The following is a 14,577-nucleotide window of genomic DNA, read 5'->3' on the forward strand; positions in this document are numbered from 1 at the left end:
TGCATGATTAATTACATAAACATAAGATTTAAATGGTTTCTCACCAGAATTAGTCTTTTTATGCCATTTCATGCTACCAGATCAAATGCATGAGTAAATATTAGATAAATTACATTTAAAAAGCTTATCACCAAAATGAGTCTTTTTGTGTATTGTCTTGCTACTGGACGTTATGCACGAGTATTTACATTTAACACATTATGACTTTTCAACAGAATGAGTCAGTTTGTGTCTTTTCATGTTACCAGACGTCGTGCATGAGTAAGTGCATGTGTCACATTTAAATGGTTTTTCACCAGAATGAGTCATTTTGTGTGTTTTCATGTCACTTGAACGTCTGCATGAGTATTTGCACTTGACACATTTAAAAGGATTTTCACCAAAATGAGCCATTTTATGTGTTTTCATGTGACCTGACCGTCTGCATGAGTAATTGCATATATCACATTTAAATGGTTTTTCACCATGAGTCATTTTGTGTGTTTTCATGTTACCTGACATCGTGCATGAGTGGTTGCATTTATCACAGTGAAAATGGCTTTTCACCAGAATGAGTCATTTTATGTATTTTCATGTGACCTGACGTCGTGCATGAGTAATTGCAATTATCGCAGCTAAAAGGCTTTTCACCAGAATGAAACATTTCATGTATTTTCATGGTACCAGACGTCGTGCATGAGTAATTGCATTTATCACAGTTAAATGGCTTTTCACCAGAATGAGTCATTTTATGTGTTTTCATGCTACTAGACGTTGAGCATGAGTAAATGCATTTATCACAGTTAAATGCTTTTTCACCAGAATGGGTCATTTTGTGTGCTTTCATAGAACCTGACTGTCTGCATGAGTAATTACATATATCACATTTAAATGGCTTTTCACCAGAATGTGTCATTTTGTGTGTTTTCATGTTACCTGACTGTCTGCATGAGTATTTGCATTTATCACAGTTAAATGGCTTTTCACCATAATGACTCATTTCGTGTCTTCTCAGTTTACCTGACTGTCTGCAAGAGTAATTACATATATCACATTTATATGGCGTTTCGCCCGAATGAGACATTTTGTGTGTTTTCAAGCTACCTGACGTCGTGCATGAGTAATTGCAATTATCACAGTTAAATGGCTTTTCACCAGAATGAGTCATTTTATGTGTTTTCAAGTCACTTGAACGTTTGCATGAGTATTGGCACTTATCACACTTAAATGGCTTTTCATCAGAATGAATCATTTTGTGTGTTTTCATGCTACCAGACTGTCTGGATGAGTAATTGCAATTATCACACTTAAATGGCTTTTCACCAGAATGAGTCATTTCGAGTGGCTTCATGACGTGACCAGGACGAAATCTTGAAAAATGACCATCGTCACATTTAACCAGCCTTGAAACAGAATCGGTCGTTTTCGCAATTGTGGTTTTGTGTATCGTTTTGTGAAGCAACATCAGGTCGAACGATGAAAAAAAATCAAAACAGATACTGCACACAAAATTTTCTTTGTGAAACGTTCTCTTTTCCAGTTGTATAACAGCCACTAATAATTCTGTGTTTACCATATTCGATTGACAAATATCACGTTTACTATTGCGACAGGCGACATCCTTGAACCTTTCTATATATATATTCAGTTCTAGCTTAATGTCTTGTTCCTCAATGTGTAGGTCTTCGCTAGACAATTGTGCTTCAGACACGTCCCAGGACGATATCATTGCAGCATTGGCCGGTAAAGTGCTTCTAGCGATAATCTAAAAAAACATACAAAAGATTTATTAAATTTCAATAATAATGTGATTTTTAAATAACAGTTCATTATAAGTAGGTGATCTAGGTAGAAATATTATACCTAGACACGGTGTTAATCAACCTTTTTACGTAGGCACGCGTGCCAAAATTTTCAAAATATAATCTTTCGACTGGCTGACGTACCGTGCAGTTTTCATTGTGAAAAATGAAAAAGTAGTTTTTAAGAAATCTATTAGAAAAAGTTTAAATATTACAATGATAGATTCTATCTTTCACCGTGTTTTTAGACGAATGCATTACTTTTATTCTAGGAATATATTATTTTTGCTTGTTTTCAAAAAGATCGTGGGAGCATTTTAACCACGCTTCTTTTCTATTTCCCATAGCTGAACGCTTTTCCATTTTCACTGTCTGTCAGAATTACTACTACTAGCTCCACCAAGTTTTTGTTTCTTATTTGGTACAGACATTTTTGTTGGTGCCAATGAAATAGTTTGTTACTGTATTACTTAGCTTTGTTTTTTACACACAAAATGACACCAGAATTCGCTGCGATCAGACGAGGCATTCTCTCGCTTTGTGGTCAGTGGTCTCAAGCTTTTTAAATCGATCAAAATCAGAAGTAATCATAAAGCATTAGAAGCGATTTGTTCAATTATATATTTACATTAAACGAGTATTTCGAGGAATTCGAGTATTTGCCTATTATTTTGTATACAAAACAATCTGTCATTTATGCACCAGGTTCGACGGTTCCGTTTGCGCATCGATTGGTCAATACCACTGGTAAAAATAATATTAAAAAATGTAGAAAATACGCAGCTATGTCGTCATTAATTTATATACGTATATATAAGTACTGATATTTATTCGTATTACTTTTTTTTATTTTTATTATTATTATATTAAGTAATATTTTTTTCTCTTTAACATTCGCGTGCCATAGGTTCACTATCACTGCTATAGAATAATGATTGGTCGGCAGAGGGAGGCGCAGGAAAGGTAAGACCACTCGTTGTCGGAGAGTTTCCGAATGCTTAGGCTTGTACTTGAGTCATTTAACACTTTCTATAAACCTACTCGATATATCACAATAACAATTATTATTAGTTACTAAAAAACTATTAAAATCCGAAATAAGCACACAGGTGTATGTATGAATTTTAACATGAAATAAAAATGTATAGGATAGCTTGTTTATAAAATAGAAATAGTTCCAGGTTAAGTATTTATTCAGAGTTCACAGAGATTATTTAAAAATAAAGGAGAATACTTCAAAAGGTACCTTTACTAAAATAGATTAACAAAATAAGACTTAAGATAACCACACTATTTACGCAACAAATGAATCTTGATAGTGTAAAATGCTAAGTTTCAAAATTGAGGCCACGCATGATCAAAAGGGTCAGACCTGATCAGACTAAGCTGACTGGCCGTAAGACTGAGATAAAAAATACGGAGTTAACATATGGTTAAATCCTGATCCTTCTATATAGCGCTTGCGAGGCCGTCAATGGGTAGCGCCATTTGTGGGTCTCTTGTCGCCGTTACAAATCGTCGTTGAAACTAGAAAATTGTGTAACTCCAAAAACACTACTTTACAGGAGAGACAAAAAACATTATGGTTTCCTATACAAATGTATGGTTTTGGAGTGAAATCATCCATGATTTAACAATGATACAATTTTTCTGGAATTACAAAATTTGCAAGACGGATAGATATTATCAACGGCCACTAGATGGCATTCAAAGTCAATTTTCGATTAAAACGGAGTTACACAATTTTCTAGTTTCAACGACGAAATGGACTTTACTACGAAAATATAATCCGAAAACACAACACGTTCGTCATTTATTTTCTTTCGGGAACCGATTATAAACGATTGCTTGAGTTGATTTCGTGAAATGGACATGACAGTTATTGGCCTCCTCTAAGGTCGTGCGATTTAAAATATATGGATTATTTCCTGTAAAACTTCGTGGAGTCACAGGTTTTATGCTGATAAACCCTATGGAAGCCAATATTGTTCCAGCAGTGCTCGAATAAGTGACATCCAAATTGGGTGACCAGAATTTTCAACGTTGAGAACAACTGCGGTGACTATATTAATTTTAATACAATGTAGATATCGATCATTTGAATATAAAAAAATGTTTAAAAGTTATGTTATTATTGAACATGTAAATGAACGTACCTGGTCTACTGGGCTGTATTGTCGATCGGAGGAGCCGGGTTGAGGATTCTCATTATTGATTTGGCAAATTGCATCGTCAACGAATTCTTGTTTGATTATGACACCCTCATTATCATTCTCTGACTTTATATTGATCAGGCTGTCTTCGCACTCCTGAAAATAACAACATGATTAATATTATTATGTAACAGTCAATCCATTTCTGGATAAGACCTGCCACAGCTGCATCCTCTGCTTTCAGTGGCCACTAATGTATGACTGCATTTGGCAAGTGAATGTATACTCACCGAGAGACATTCCAGCTAACCGCAGCACATTGCGTACTCTCATCTGCCTTTTTGTAAACATATCGCACATTGAGATCGATAGGGTCGTAACTGCTGATAACATGATCTTGTATAATTTGAGTTTGAATGTAAAATAATTAACTACAATTTAATTAATTGCAGTAGACTGCTGAAAATTGTACCATATTAGAATAATTTTGTGTACTTTATCCTACTGTACCTACTTCTTAAATATATAGATATATTTTTTTTAAATTGAATTGTGGATTTTTGCAGTTGCGGCCTTATAGTTTGAGAATTGACGAACAAACTTGCGGATGCGGGTCCATTGTTTTAATAGAAAAAAACAAAATGCACCTTTTCCATATAAAATTTTATTAAAATTAGTGTTTTATATAAAAACTAGCTGACCCGGCGAACTTCGATATGAAAATGGATACTCAAAATGAATAAGTTCAATAAATGTGCAAAAATAAAATCAAAATGGAAAGTATTTTAATTAAATTGAACTGTACACACTGTACACCCACGATAAACGCGTGGATTAAGCACCTGTCTATAGTGTCGAGGGTCCCAGGTTCGAATCCTGCGTCTGGCAAGTTCACATATTTTTTTTCAATTTGTGCATGTCTTAATACGTTGAGCAAGTGGCTGACATCCATTTTTCGTACAAATAAAATCTGTTAATACAAACCTCCACTCTGTGGAGGCCCGGCCCATATGATCCTATTAGGATCGGACATGGTCAAAAGAAAAAAAAAGAATGTAATTCACGTGGCAGAAACTATATAAATCATAGACGGCAACATCATAAGAATGGCAGACAAGATGCATTTGAGATAGGTATATATATAGTCACAAATAAGGCCATCGTTGACATGCTAAATATTCAATAGACCATTAGAATGCTGTACCTAGCCAGGACTCTCCATATAGGCTGTAAGCAAGCTGCTTAATTATTCCTGTTGAATGTATTGTAATACTAGTCATATTCTTCGAAAAGCAAGCATGGAATTTGATTTCTAAATGAGGCCACATAATAATATAGGTTTGCTAACATAGCTCAAATACTTACCATTTGTTGTATCGCTTAAGCTAAGGTTTATAGGCATAAAAACAAACAAAAAAACAAATATTTTTACAAGATATTTATTCATACAAAAAACATTAATTTATTATACCGGCTTTTGTACATTTTTGCTTAATATACGATAAACTGGTTGAGTATGAACAGTAGTTGCTGGCATTATTTTGTCACTTTGTCCCATAAAGGCAACTTCATGCATCAGCTTCTCGGCCAGCAATCTTTGTCCCTGTGACATCGATCGTAGTTTCATGGCCATCATTTTGCCAAAAACATCAAATTCATCTTCAGTCTTGCTTAGTTTGTCGGTGATTAATTCTAACACTTTGTTGGCGCTATCATTCGATTTTTTTCGTTTGAACGATGGGGGTTTTGGTGCTCTATTGAGATTCGACCTTGGAGTAGTCGACAACGTGGATGTTGAAGGCGAATATTCTATCTGTAAATAAAATGTTGATTATTTTTTGTTGCAGTTCCCTGATACGCACGAAGAAATGGAGACGATTGCAGAAGAATTTAATAGTAAATGGCAATTTCCAAATTGCCTGGGCGCAGTTGATGGGAAACACATTGCAATCGTGCCACCTGCAGGCGCCGGCTCCCACTTTTATAATTACAAACATTTCCACAGCATTGTTTTGATGGCGATTGCAAATGCTAATTATGAATTTATTTATGTTGATGTTGGAACAAATGGACGTATTTCTGATGGAGGCGTACTGAGAAAATCTGATTTTTTCAAACGTTTAGACGAAGGCAGATTAAAAATACCTGCACCAAAAAAATATTTTAATACTACCGGGGCTGTCACATGGCAAGAAAGTATGATAAGCAATAGATAAATTAAACCAATGTAACAATTTAGTTAAAATGTTTTACCTCAATACAATCTTCGTTGTTTAACGAGTTGGAGTAACTCTCATCAGGAGACATGTTTTCCAAATCGTCCACCATGCTGGATATTGAGCTCGATTCTGTAAAACAAAATGTAAATTGTTAAAATACAACATAATACTCAAACTTGTTTTTTATTATCTCTCCCCTAAGTACCCATTCCTTCATACGGTTAATATTGATATTGGTATAATTGGTGTAATCCAGTATATCGGGTATTTTCAAAATGTGTTTTCCGCTGTATTCCTCATAACCAAACTGTACCATTAATTTTGATTGATGATTGACGATTTATTGATTGTCTCTGAAGGAACCTAACTCGAGCGATTTTTGATTTTATGATCATTTCTTTTCTTCTTCTTTCGACCATGTCCGATCATAATATGGACCTCCACGGAGTGGAGGTTTGTATTGACAGATTTTGTTTTTACGAGAAATGGATGTCAGCCACTTGCTCAACATATTAGGTCCATACTCTGACTCATACACAAATTGAAATTCAATGTGTACTTGTCAGACCCAGGATTTGAACCTGGGACCCGACCACGACTCAATAAGCCGCGCTTCCACCGCCATGATCGTACCTATATATTATTATTTCTTACCTACCTCAGCAAAGAATAAATAATTTTATTGTGACTAGAAATGATTCATAGCTGTATGTTTTAATTGCTTAATAGTAGCTAATCTAATGCGATGTCACTTTCAGAGATACGACAATGTCATAGTCTGCACGTGTATAATAAATAGCTTTAAAGCATTCCCTCGTACCTATATATTATTATTATTTATTACCTACCTCGGCAAAGAATAAGAAATTTTATTGTGACTAGAAATGATTCATAGCTGTATGTTTTAATTGCTTAATAGTAGCTAATCTAATGCGATGTCACTTTCAGAGCTAGGTACGACAATTTCATAATCTGCACGTGTATAATAAATAGCTTTAAAGCATTCCTACGTACCTTCCATTTGGTCGTTCAAGAACTCCAAATTTTTATAGTACCACAGTTTGGGTAGATAAACTGCGTCTGTGCCGGCTCCGCTTCGATATGATGTCCTTACTTTATTTCTCTCCTTTCTGTAACCCGACCTCAATGTCTGTATTTTCTTTTTAACATCGTCGACCCTTGCCTGCGGCTCCACCTTGATTAAAATCTCCAAAAGTTCCGCATACGCCAAGGACTTGGCATCACGATTCTTGTATAGTGGGCTGGTCGTCTTCCACAACGATGGGTTGTCTTTAAAACAACTAATTAAATCTTCCAAGAAACTTTTCGAATGCACCCGTAGATCTACCATTGTTGTTATCGATGTGAGATGTCCGAACACTTTGAATGACAGTTGATGGCGCTGTCGTCCGTCGGCATAGATATAAATAATGTGACGGTAAAGCGTGGTGAACGTACGAATTTCAGCGGCTCGGCGAGTAAAATATCAAACATGTTTGAAATCCAACGAGCCTGGTCTGCGGATTAAAAAGTCCGCAGACCTGGGGTGCTCCACGCGAAAAAAAAGTCCGAAGACTGTAAATCGTCTGACTTGCGTGCCAATGGAGCGCCGGCATTAGAGCATAAACGTCGTAAAAAGGACACCGTTGTTTATGCACTAAAGTGAAATGGACTTCAATGGATTTTTAATTAGCTATATCGCTTAATTTACTACTTATGGATTTCAGTGTTTCATTCATTTGTGTAATGAAATAAAATAAAATTTTCTGCATATTTAACTCAGAAACGGTAAAAACAGGACTTCCGCGGTGTATCCTCTAACGTACAGATATTATTCTACAACATTACTTGGTTATTGTCAGTTTACATGGAGCCAAAGCAAAGAAATTTTGAAAATAGCCGATTATACTGCATTATTTGCAAGGTTAGGTTAGAATTGGTTTCCATTAACCATATAAATTATTATACATTTTCCATAACCTGACAAAGCACGCAACGATACAAGCATCAGTCCTGCCAGCCGACAAAACAATATGAACAACCAGAGAGGAGAATAATAGAGAAGAAAAGGGGGTAAAAACGGGCCAGCACAGAAGAACACAAGGCAAAAAATACGATCAACATCTCAACGGACTTCAGAGTCAACAAGAATAATAAGAGTTTTAATGGTAGGTAAAACTCCTTTCATTATTTATTTTCGCCTTATACCTAACTTACTGTCATTCAAATCAAGCTATTAACACCCCCCCCTCCCCTAATTAGCTATAAGTAGGGCTGGCTCAGTCTATTATTGGAGGTGCTTTAATGTAATTTGCAATATTATTTGATTTTTATTTGTTGTCATTTTTTGGGATTCTAGGGTAATATGTGATAGTTTTAATTAGTGGCAGTAATCAAACATACTATTTAACTGATATGTAATTATAGTTACACAGGCTACTTATTTTTATAAAGGTGACAGACATTGTTCAAATTTTTAATTGTAAAATATTATAAATATGTAGGTAGGTACATAATTACTTATAATTAATTATATAATTTTATGCTTATTTAAGTATATTTCTTTAAGAAATAAAACATTGTGGATTGTGGGAGATTAAATGGTACTCGTATTTCATGTTATATCGATTAAATTAGTTGGCACTATGTTCGCCTCATATCCATCGGAGTGAGATGGAATAAGGAACAGGCAGGGTAGGTTGACTAAGAAAGGAACAACTCAGAATTTGGTGTGTGAATAAAATGAACCCTGGTTTTATTATCTTCTTCCAAATTAATATTAATTTAATTATTACAGATAAGTTTAAAGATTATAATTTAGCTGAATGAAATCACGATTATGCGTTCTGATGGATTTACGAAATCGATTGGGCGGAGCGCACGATAACCTTACGGTTCAACCTTTGATGAGTTAAAGACGATGTTGCTTTCTTCTACTGAGTGTTTTAGAGTGATTCGATGCAATAGAAAATGCTGCGATAAACTACTTGAATATTTTTCATAATCATGCTTATGAGGTTTATTGTGCAATGCATGACTCGTTTGTAAATTATAAATAATTGATTTTAATTTGAACAATTATGCAGTTTTTAATACTTGAGCAAGATTGATTTTCATACAAACAACTTTTGTGCATGTGATGGTAAACTAACATTACATTATTTATTAATTAGCGATTTTATTGATTGATTGATTGATTTATTATAATATTATTTTGCTAAATTAGCTTTCTGTTTAAAATTGATTGACTCACATAAATCTCTTGTTTTGTAATTTTAACAATATTAAGTTGCAAGTTACATTGTAGTTATAAATTAATGGTTTCCTGCCAAGTCATGCTGGATGGTATGGTATTGACACCTACATAATATCTAAGTTTACATAAATCAATTATGGCATCACAAATTTTGATTAATTCTGTTTTAGCATTACGGTATCATCTCGCTCACTCGTATGGAGTTTGTCTATAAAGAAATGCCTACCTCGTGTGTGCTCTTTCCACTCATTGCACGTTATACTTTAAACAAAACGTGTGTGTAAAATTGGCCCGAGCGCTGGCTCTGTCTGACATACGGAGTTATATAGCAAACATAAGGAGAGCTTGCACTATATTATTAAATTTACGTAAATTTTGCATAATAATAAAATATGTTGCTTTTTACACGATTCTATATAACAACGACGTATTCTGATATGTCATTTTGATCATAATATAAAGGCAATTATAAAATGATTATTAATTTAATCGAATCTACGCATTGCGTAATGGCCTATTAAACTTGCTCGGTGATCTTATGGCAATACAATTAAACATTTAAATACATATGTATTCGTTATGCATACCAGTAATACCTATACATTTATTTAATTAATCCTATATACTACATCTATAATACTTACCGCTTAGGTCGACTCATGGCATCCACAGCCCATCCTGAGTAGTTGTTAAACCGATCAGTATGAACTGCGGAACTTACGACTTGGTTCATACTTTGGTTTTGTTATGGGTGGTAAACGCAATTTTATTTAGTGACAGAATTGATTATAAGGCAGTTATGTCGTCAAAATTTCATCTCCAAGAACACAGGTGTCACAGGCCTATGCTCACTATCCAACGAAACTATTGTCATTTTACTCTCATTTCGTTATTTAATAATGTCTGCAAAAATGCTGAAAAGCAAAGTGAAAAAAAATAACAAATGGAATATTATAACACATAACAATTGATAATAATAATTTTTTTTCTAGGTTTCTACCAAGAGATTTTTCACAAAGCATCACGATACAGGTGACAGTCAAAAATCCTCAGGTGATGGAATCCAGGATACAATGATGCAGTATTCAGAAGTCACGATAGATGAGAAAGACATTAATAAAGAAATCCATGAACAAGATACTCCGAAGGAACTTCGCCTTATTCTAAGAAGAGTAATCCATTTCTCACGAAATTTGATATGCTGCATTTGTAGCGCAGTTTTTGTTAGCAAAAGTGCTCTAAAAACTCACAAAATTACTCACATGGACGTGATTGATGATCAAAATCAAGTCACAGTATTTTCTCAACATAATATTAAAGCAAATAAAAATGCAAGTACTGGTGAAAAACCTTATCAATGCAATGTATGTTCATACAGATGCTCGCAACTTGGTCATCTCAGAAGACATAAAATGAAACATACTGGTGAAAAACCTTATAAATGCAATGTATGTTCATACAGATGCTCGCGACTTGGTAATCTCAAAAGACATCAAATGACACATACCGGTGAAAAACCCTTTAAATGCAATGTATGTTCATATAAATCCTCAACTTCTAGTCAGCTCAAAAGACATAAAATGACACATACTGGTAAAAAACCTTATAAATGCAGTATATGTTCATATAGGTGCTCGCGCCTTAATGATCTTAAGATACATAAAGTGACACATACTGGTGAAAAACCTCATAAATGTAGTGTATGTTCATATAGATGCTCGCGACTTGGTGATCTTAAGATACATAAAATGACACATACTGGTGAAAAACCTTATAAATGCAATGTATGTTCATATAGATTCTCGCAACTTGGACATCTCAAAACACATAAAATGACACATACTGGTGAAAAACCCTTTAAATGTAATGTATGTTCATATCAATCCTCGACATCTAGTCAGCTTAAAACACATAAAATGACACATACTGGTGAAAAACCCTATAAATGCAATGTATGTTCATATAGATGCTCGCAACTTGGTCATCTCAGAAGACATAAAATGAAACATACTGGTGAAAAACCTTATAAATGCATTGTATGTTCATATAGATGCTCGCAATTTGGTCATCTCAGAAGACATAAAATGAAACATACTGGTGAAAAACCTTATAAATGCAATGTATGTTCATAGAGATGCTCGCAACTTCGTGATCTTAAGATACATAAAATGACACATATGGTGAAAAGCCCTTTAAATGAAATGTATGTTCGTATAGATCCTCGAAATCTAGTCATCTCAAAACACATAAAATAACACTGGTAAAAAAAACCTTATGAATTCAATGTTTGGTCTATATAGATGCTCGACATATAGTTATCTTAAAAAAATAAAATGACATACTGGTTAAAAACCTTACAAATGCAATGTTTTTTCATATAGATGCTCGCAACTTGGTGATCTTAAGAGACATAAAATGACACATGCTGGTAAAAAACCTTATAAATGCAATGTACGTTTATACAGAAGCTCGACATCTGGTAGTCTTAAAACACATACAAAGACAAACTAGTGTTATAGCCTTCTAATTATAACGTATGTTCGTATAGATACTCGCAACTTGGACATCTCAAAACACATAAAATGACACATACTGGTGAAAAACCCTTTAAAAGCAATGTATGTTCATATAAATCCTCGACATCTAGTCAGCTTAAAACACATAAAATGACACATACTGGTAAAAACCTTATAAATGCAATTTTTGTTCATATAGATGCTCGCAACTTGGTCATCTCAAAAGACATAAAATAAAACATACTGGTGAAAAACCTTATTAATGCAATGTATGTTCATATAGATGCTCGCAATTCGGTCATCTCAGAAGACATAGAATGACACATACTGGTGAAAAACCTTATAAATGCAATGTATGTTCACATAGATGCTTGCGACTTAGTCATCTTAAGATTCATAAAATGTCACATACTGGTGAAAACCTCCTTAAATGCAATGTATGTTCATATAAATCCTCGACATCTAGTCAGCTCAAACCACATACTGGTAAAAAAAAACCCTATGAATGCAATGTATGGTCATCTAGATGTTAGAAACTTGGTCATCGTAAGTTCGTAAGAATCTCTGTTCACGTCCATGCTCGCAACTCAGTGAACTTAAAAAACATAAAATCACACCTACTGGTGAAAAGCCTTATAAATGCAATGTATTTTCATTTAGATACTCGCGACTTGTTTATCTCAAAACGCATAAATTACACATAGTGATGAAAACCTCCTAATGCAATGTATGTTTATATAGATGCTCGCAACTTGGTGATCTTAAGAAACATAAAATGACATGCTGGTGAAAAACCTTATAAATGCAATGTACGTTTATATAATTGCTCGACATCTAGTAGTCTTGAAAAACATACAAAGACATACTAGTGTTATAGCCTTCCAATCATGACGTATGTTAATACAGGTACTCGCTAACTTATCCATTATTTTATATTTATGTAATGCGTTTTTGAAGACGTACCACTTATGCAGTCTGTCAAACATCATGTGACAAATTAGTATTTGTGGCATAGCATCTGAGCGAATTGACACTAGAGTTTCTAATCACGGGATCCCTCCCGGACAATTTTCGATTAATTCTTTCGGGGTTGATTTTTTCATCAATCACAAACAATCGGTATGTGTACAAAATCATAATGTTAGTGACGTGTATGTACCCGCACACGTCACACGTGGAATCGCCGTTTGCTCGCGGATAATAACCAACTATGGACGTTATGACCTATTGTTTTTGGTTGTGAAGATATAACGTATATTATTTGTATGTAGAAGATTGCTTCGTGTGTGTGATACTCGTACTATAATGTTCTGGGGCACGATTAAATGAGACACAGGTTTGATATGGATTGTTTTATATTGTCCTCACACATTTAAGATAAACATTAATTAAACTTTATGCGGAGTTGCTCGCATGATTGACTGTACTGTTGAAGGCCGGATTTGCAACTGAATTGTTGACTCATTTCATTATTATTGCCTATGGCCAATCAATGACCATAGACAACAACTTGACATTTGTAGAGTTAAAATATAAAAACTCTACATAACGATTTTTACTGCTGTACGTAATTTTAACATTAGAAGAATAATAAATCCGATTATTTAAACCAGTTAGACATCACTGAAGTCATGGTATGCGAGCAAAGATAATTACTACATTCAATTAGCGTGTTAATTATATCGAATGGCCACTTCACCGTTACGCGCTTGGTGCGTCTTTAGAGTCCAATGATTTAAACCTAATATGTAATTCCAAGATTAAACGAACACAATTTTCATAATAAGTGTTAACTATTCTAGACGTTTTTTTACCGTTTTTATCAATGCTATAAGAGTTGTTCACGAGCCAAGTGAACCAAGTCCATTCTGGTTAGTTTTAAGTAAACAAGGTTCACACGTCATAATCTTTGAATATTTATAATTCTGTAAGGGTATTATTGCCCTTACTGAATAACCTAAATGTACTCAACGTAACACTTCAGAATTTTAATCATACTTTTATATTTTATAAGTATATAAAAATGCTATATTTACTATCGAAAAAAATACCAATCCCGAAATAGTCAAATTGTAATCGCGGGATCTAAATTTTAGCTCGAGATTGGTTCCCTAATTGACACATAGGAATGACGACATTTTTTTTAACTTTATAACTAACATTTGTAATTATTTTGCAAGCGCATGAATCGTGGTTAAGTTGGAAACGCCACAAAAACATTAATATCGCTTTGTTTCCATTCCATTTTTTTATATGCGCAACAGTGGCAGTATTTTATTATCTTTATGATTATGTACTTACTTGAGTGCAGTAATAAATGGTTTTGCACAAATTACCATAATGTTCAACTAAATAATAATGATGTGTAGTATTTATTATTGGCTCCTGTAATCTATAAATATAGTGACGGATTGTCTTTCTATACACCCAGCATATTGGAAAATAATATTGTTATAGGAATATGTAGTGTAAAATTCTTGTAGCTAATTTATTTATTTATACTATATCTCTAGAGATACAAGTACGATTTTTTTAAACTTTGTAGGTACCTACCTGCCTAACTAGAGTGTACTTAGTAGTACCTAATCACCTAGAATTATTTTAAATGCCAACATTGAAAAGATCTGATGCTACATTCATAATAACTATATG

At 34.0% G+C, this 14,577-nt stretch overlaps 3 protein-coding genes across 3 annotated transcripts in view; 1 reads left to right on the forward strand and 2 right to left on the reverse strand.

Annotated features, from left to right (window-relative positions):
- Window positions 1-10,257, reverse strand: part of LOC147077369 (uncharacterized) — a 32,931-nt gene extending 22,674 nt beyond the window's left edge. Inside the window, exon 1 of the mRNA XM_085940810.1 lies at window positions 10,054-10,257. Coding sequence (XP_085796936.1) covers window positions 10,054-10,142 — 89 coding nt within the window. The 5' untranslated portion in view covers window positions 10,143-10,257. The remainder of the gene's footprint in view (window positions 1-10,053) is intronic.
- The window catches only part of LOC147077370 (uncharacterized), a 25,773-nt gene extending 12,508 nt beyond the window's left edge, over window positions 1-13,265 (forward strand). The window contains exons 3-4 of the mRNA XM_085940809.1: window positions 10,402-10,773; window positions 11,109-13,265. Of these exons, the coding sequence (XP_085796935.1) occupies window positions 10,402-10,773; window positions 11,109-11,123 (387 nt within the window). The 3' untranslated portion in view covers window positions 11,124-13,265. The remainder of the gene's footprint in view (window positions 1-10,401; window positions 10,774-11,108) is intronic.
- LOC147077371 (uncharacterized) lies at window positions 5,365-7,634 on the reverse strand. The gene is made up of 3 exons (XM_085941500.1): window positions 7,168-7,634; window positions 6,188-6,282; window positions 5,365-5,747 (listed from the first exon to the last, which is right to left on the reverse strand). Exons 1-3 carry the CDS (start codon window positions 7,502-7,504, stop codon window positions 5,400-5,402), a joined length of 780 nt encoding a protein of 259 aa, XP_085797626.1. The 5' UTR covers window positions 7,505-7,634; the 3' UTR covers window positions 5,365-5,399.
- Window positions 13,266-14,577: the final 1,312 nt, after the last annotated feature.

The sequence above is a fragment of the Rhyacophila brunnea genome, unplaced genomic scaffold (genome assembly GCF_057557595.1).
Source record: "Rhyacophila brunnea isolate RB1 unplaced genomic scaffold, BYU_Rbru_1.0 scaffold_13, whole genome shotgun sequence".
NCBI lineage: Eukaryota > Metazoa > Arthropoda > Insecta > Trichoptera > Rhyacophilidae > Rhyacophila > Rhyacophila brunnea.

Excerpts from the sequence above, each read along its gene's own strand:
- LOC147077371 (XM_085941500.1), bottom strand. The coding sequence starts at position 7,504 with ATGGTAGATCTACGGGTGCATTCGAAAAGTTTCTTGGAAGATTTAATT. Across the intron at positions 6,283-7,167 it reads CTTGAACGACCAAATGGAAG|AATCGAGCTCAATATCCAGC; the intron begins GTACGTAGGAAT and ends TTTGTTTTACAG. Across the intron at positions 5,748-6,187 it reads ACAACGAAGATTGTATTGAG|ATAGAATATTCGCCTTCAAC; the intron begins GTAAAACATTTT and ends TTTTATTTACAG.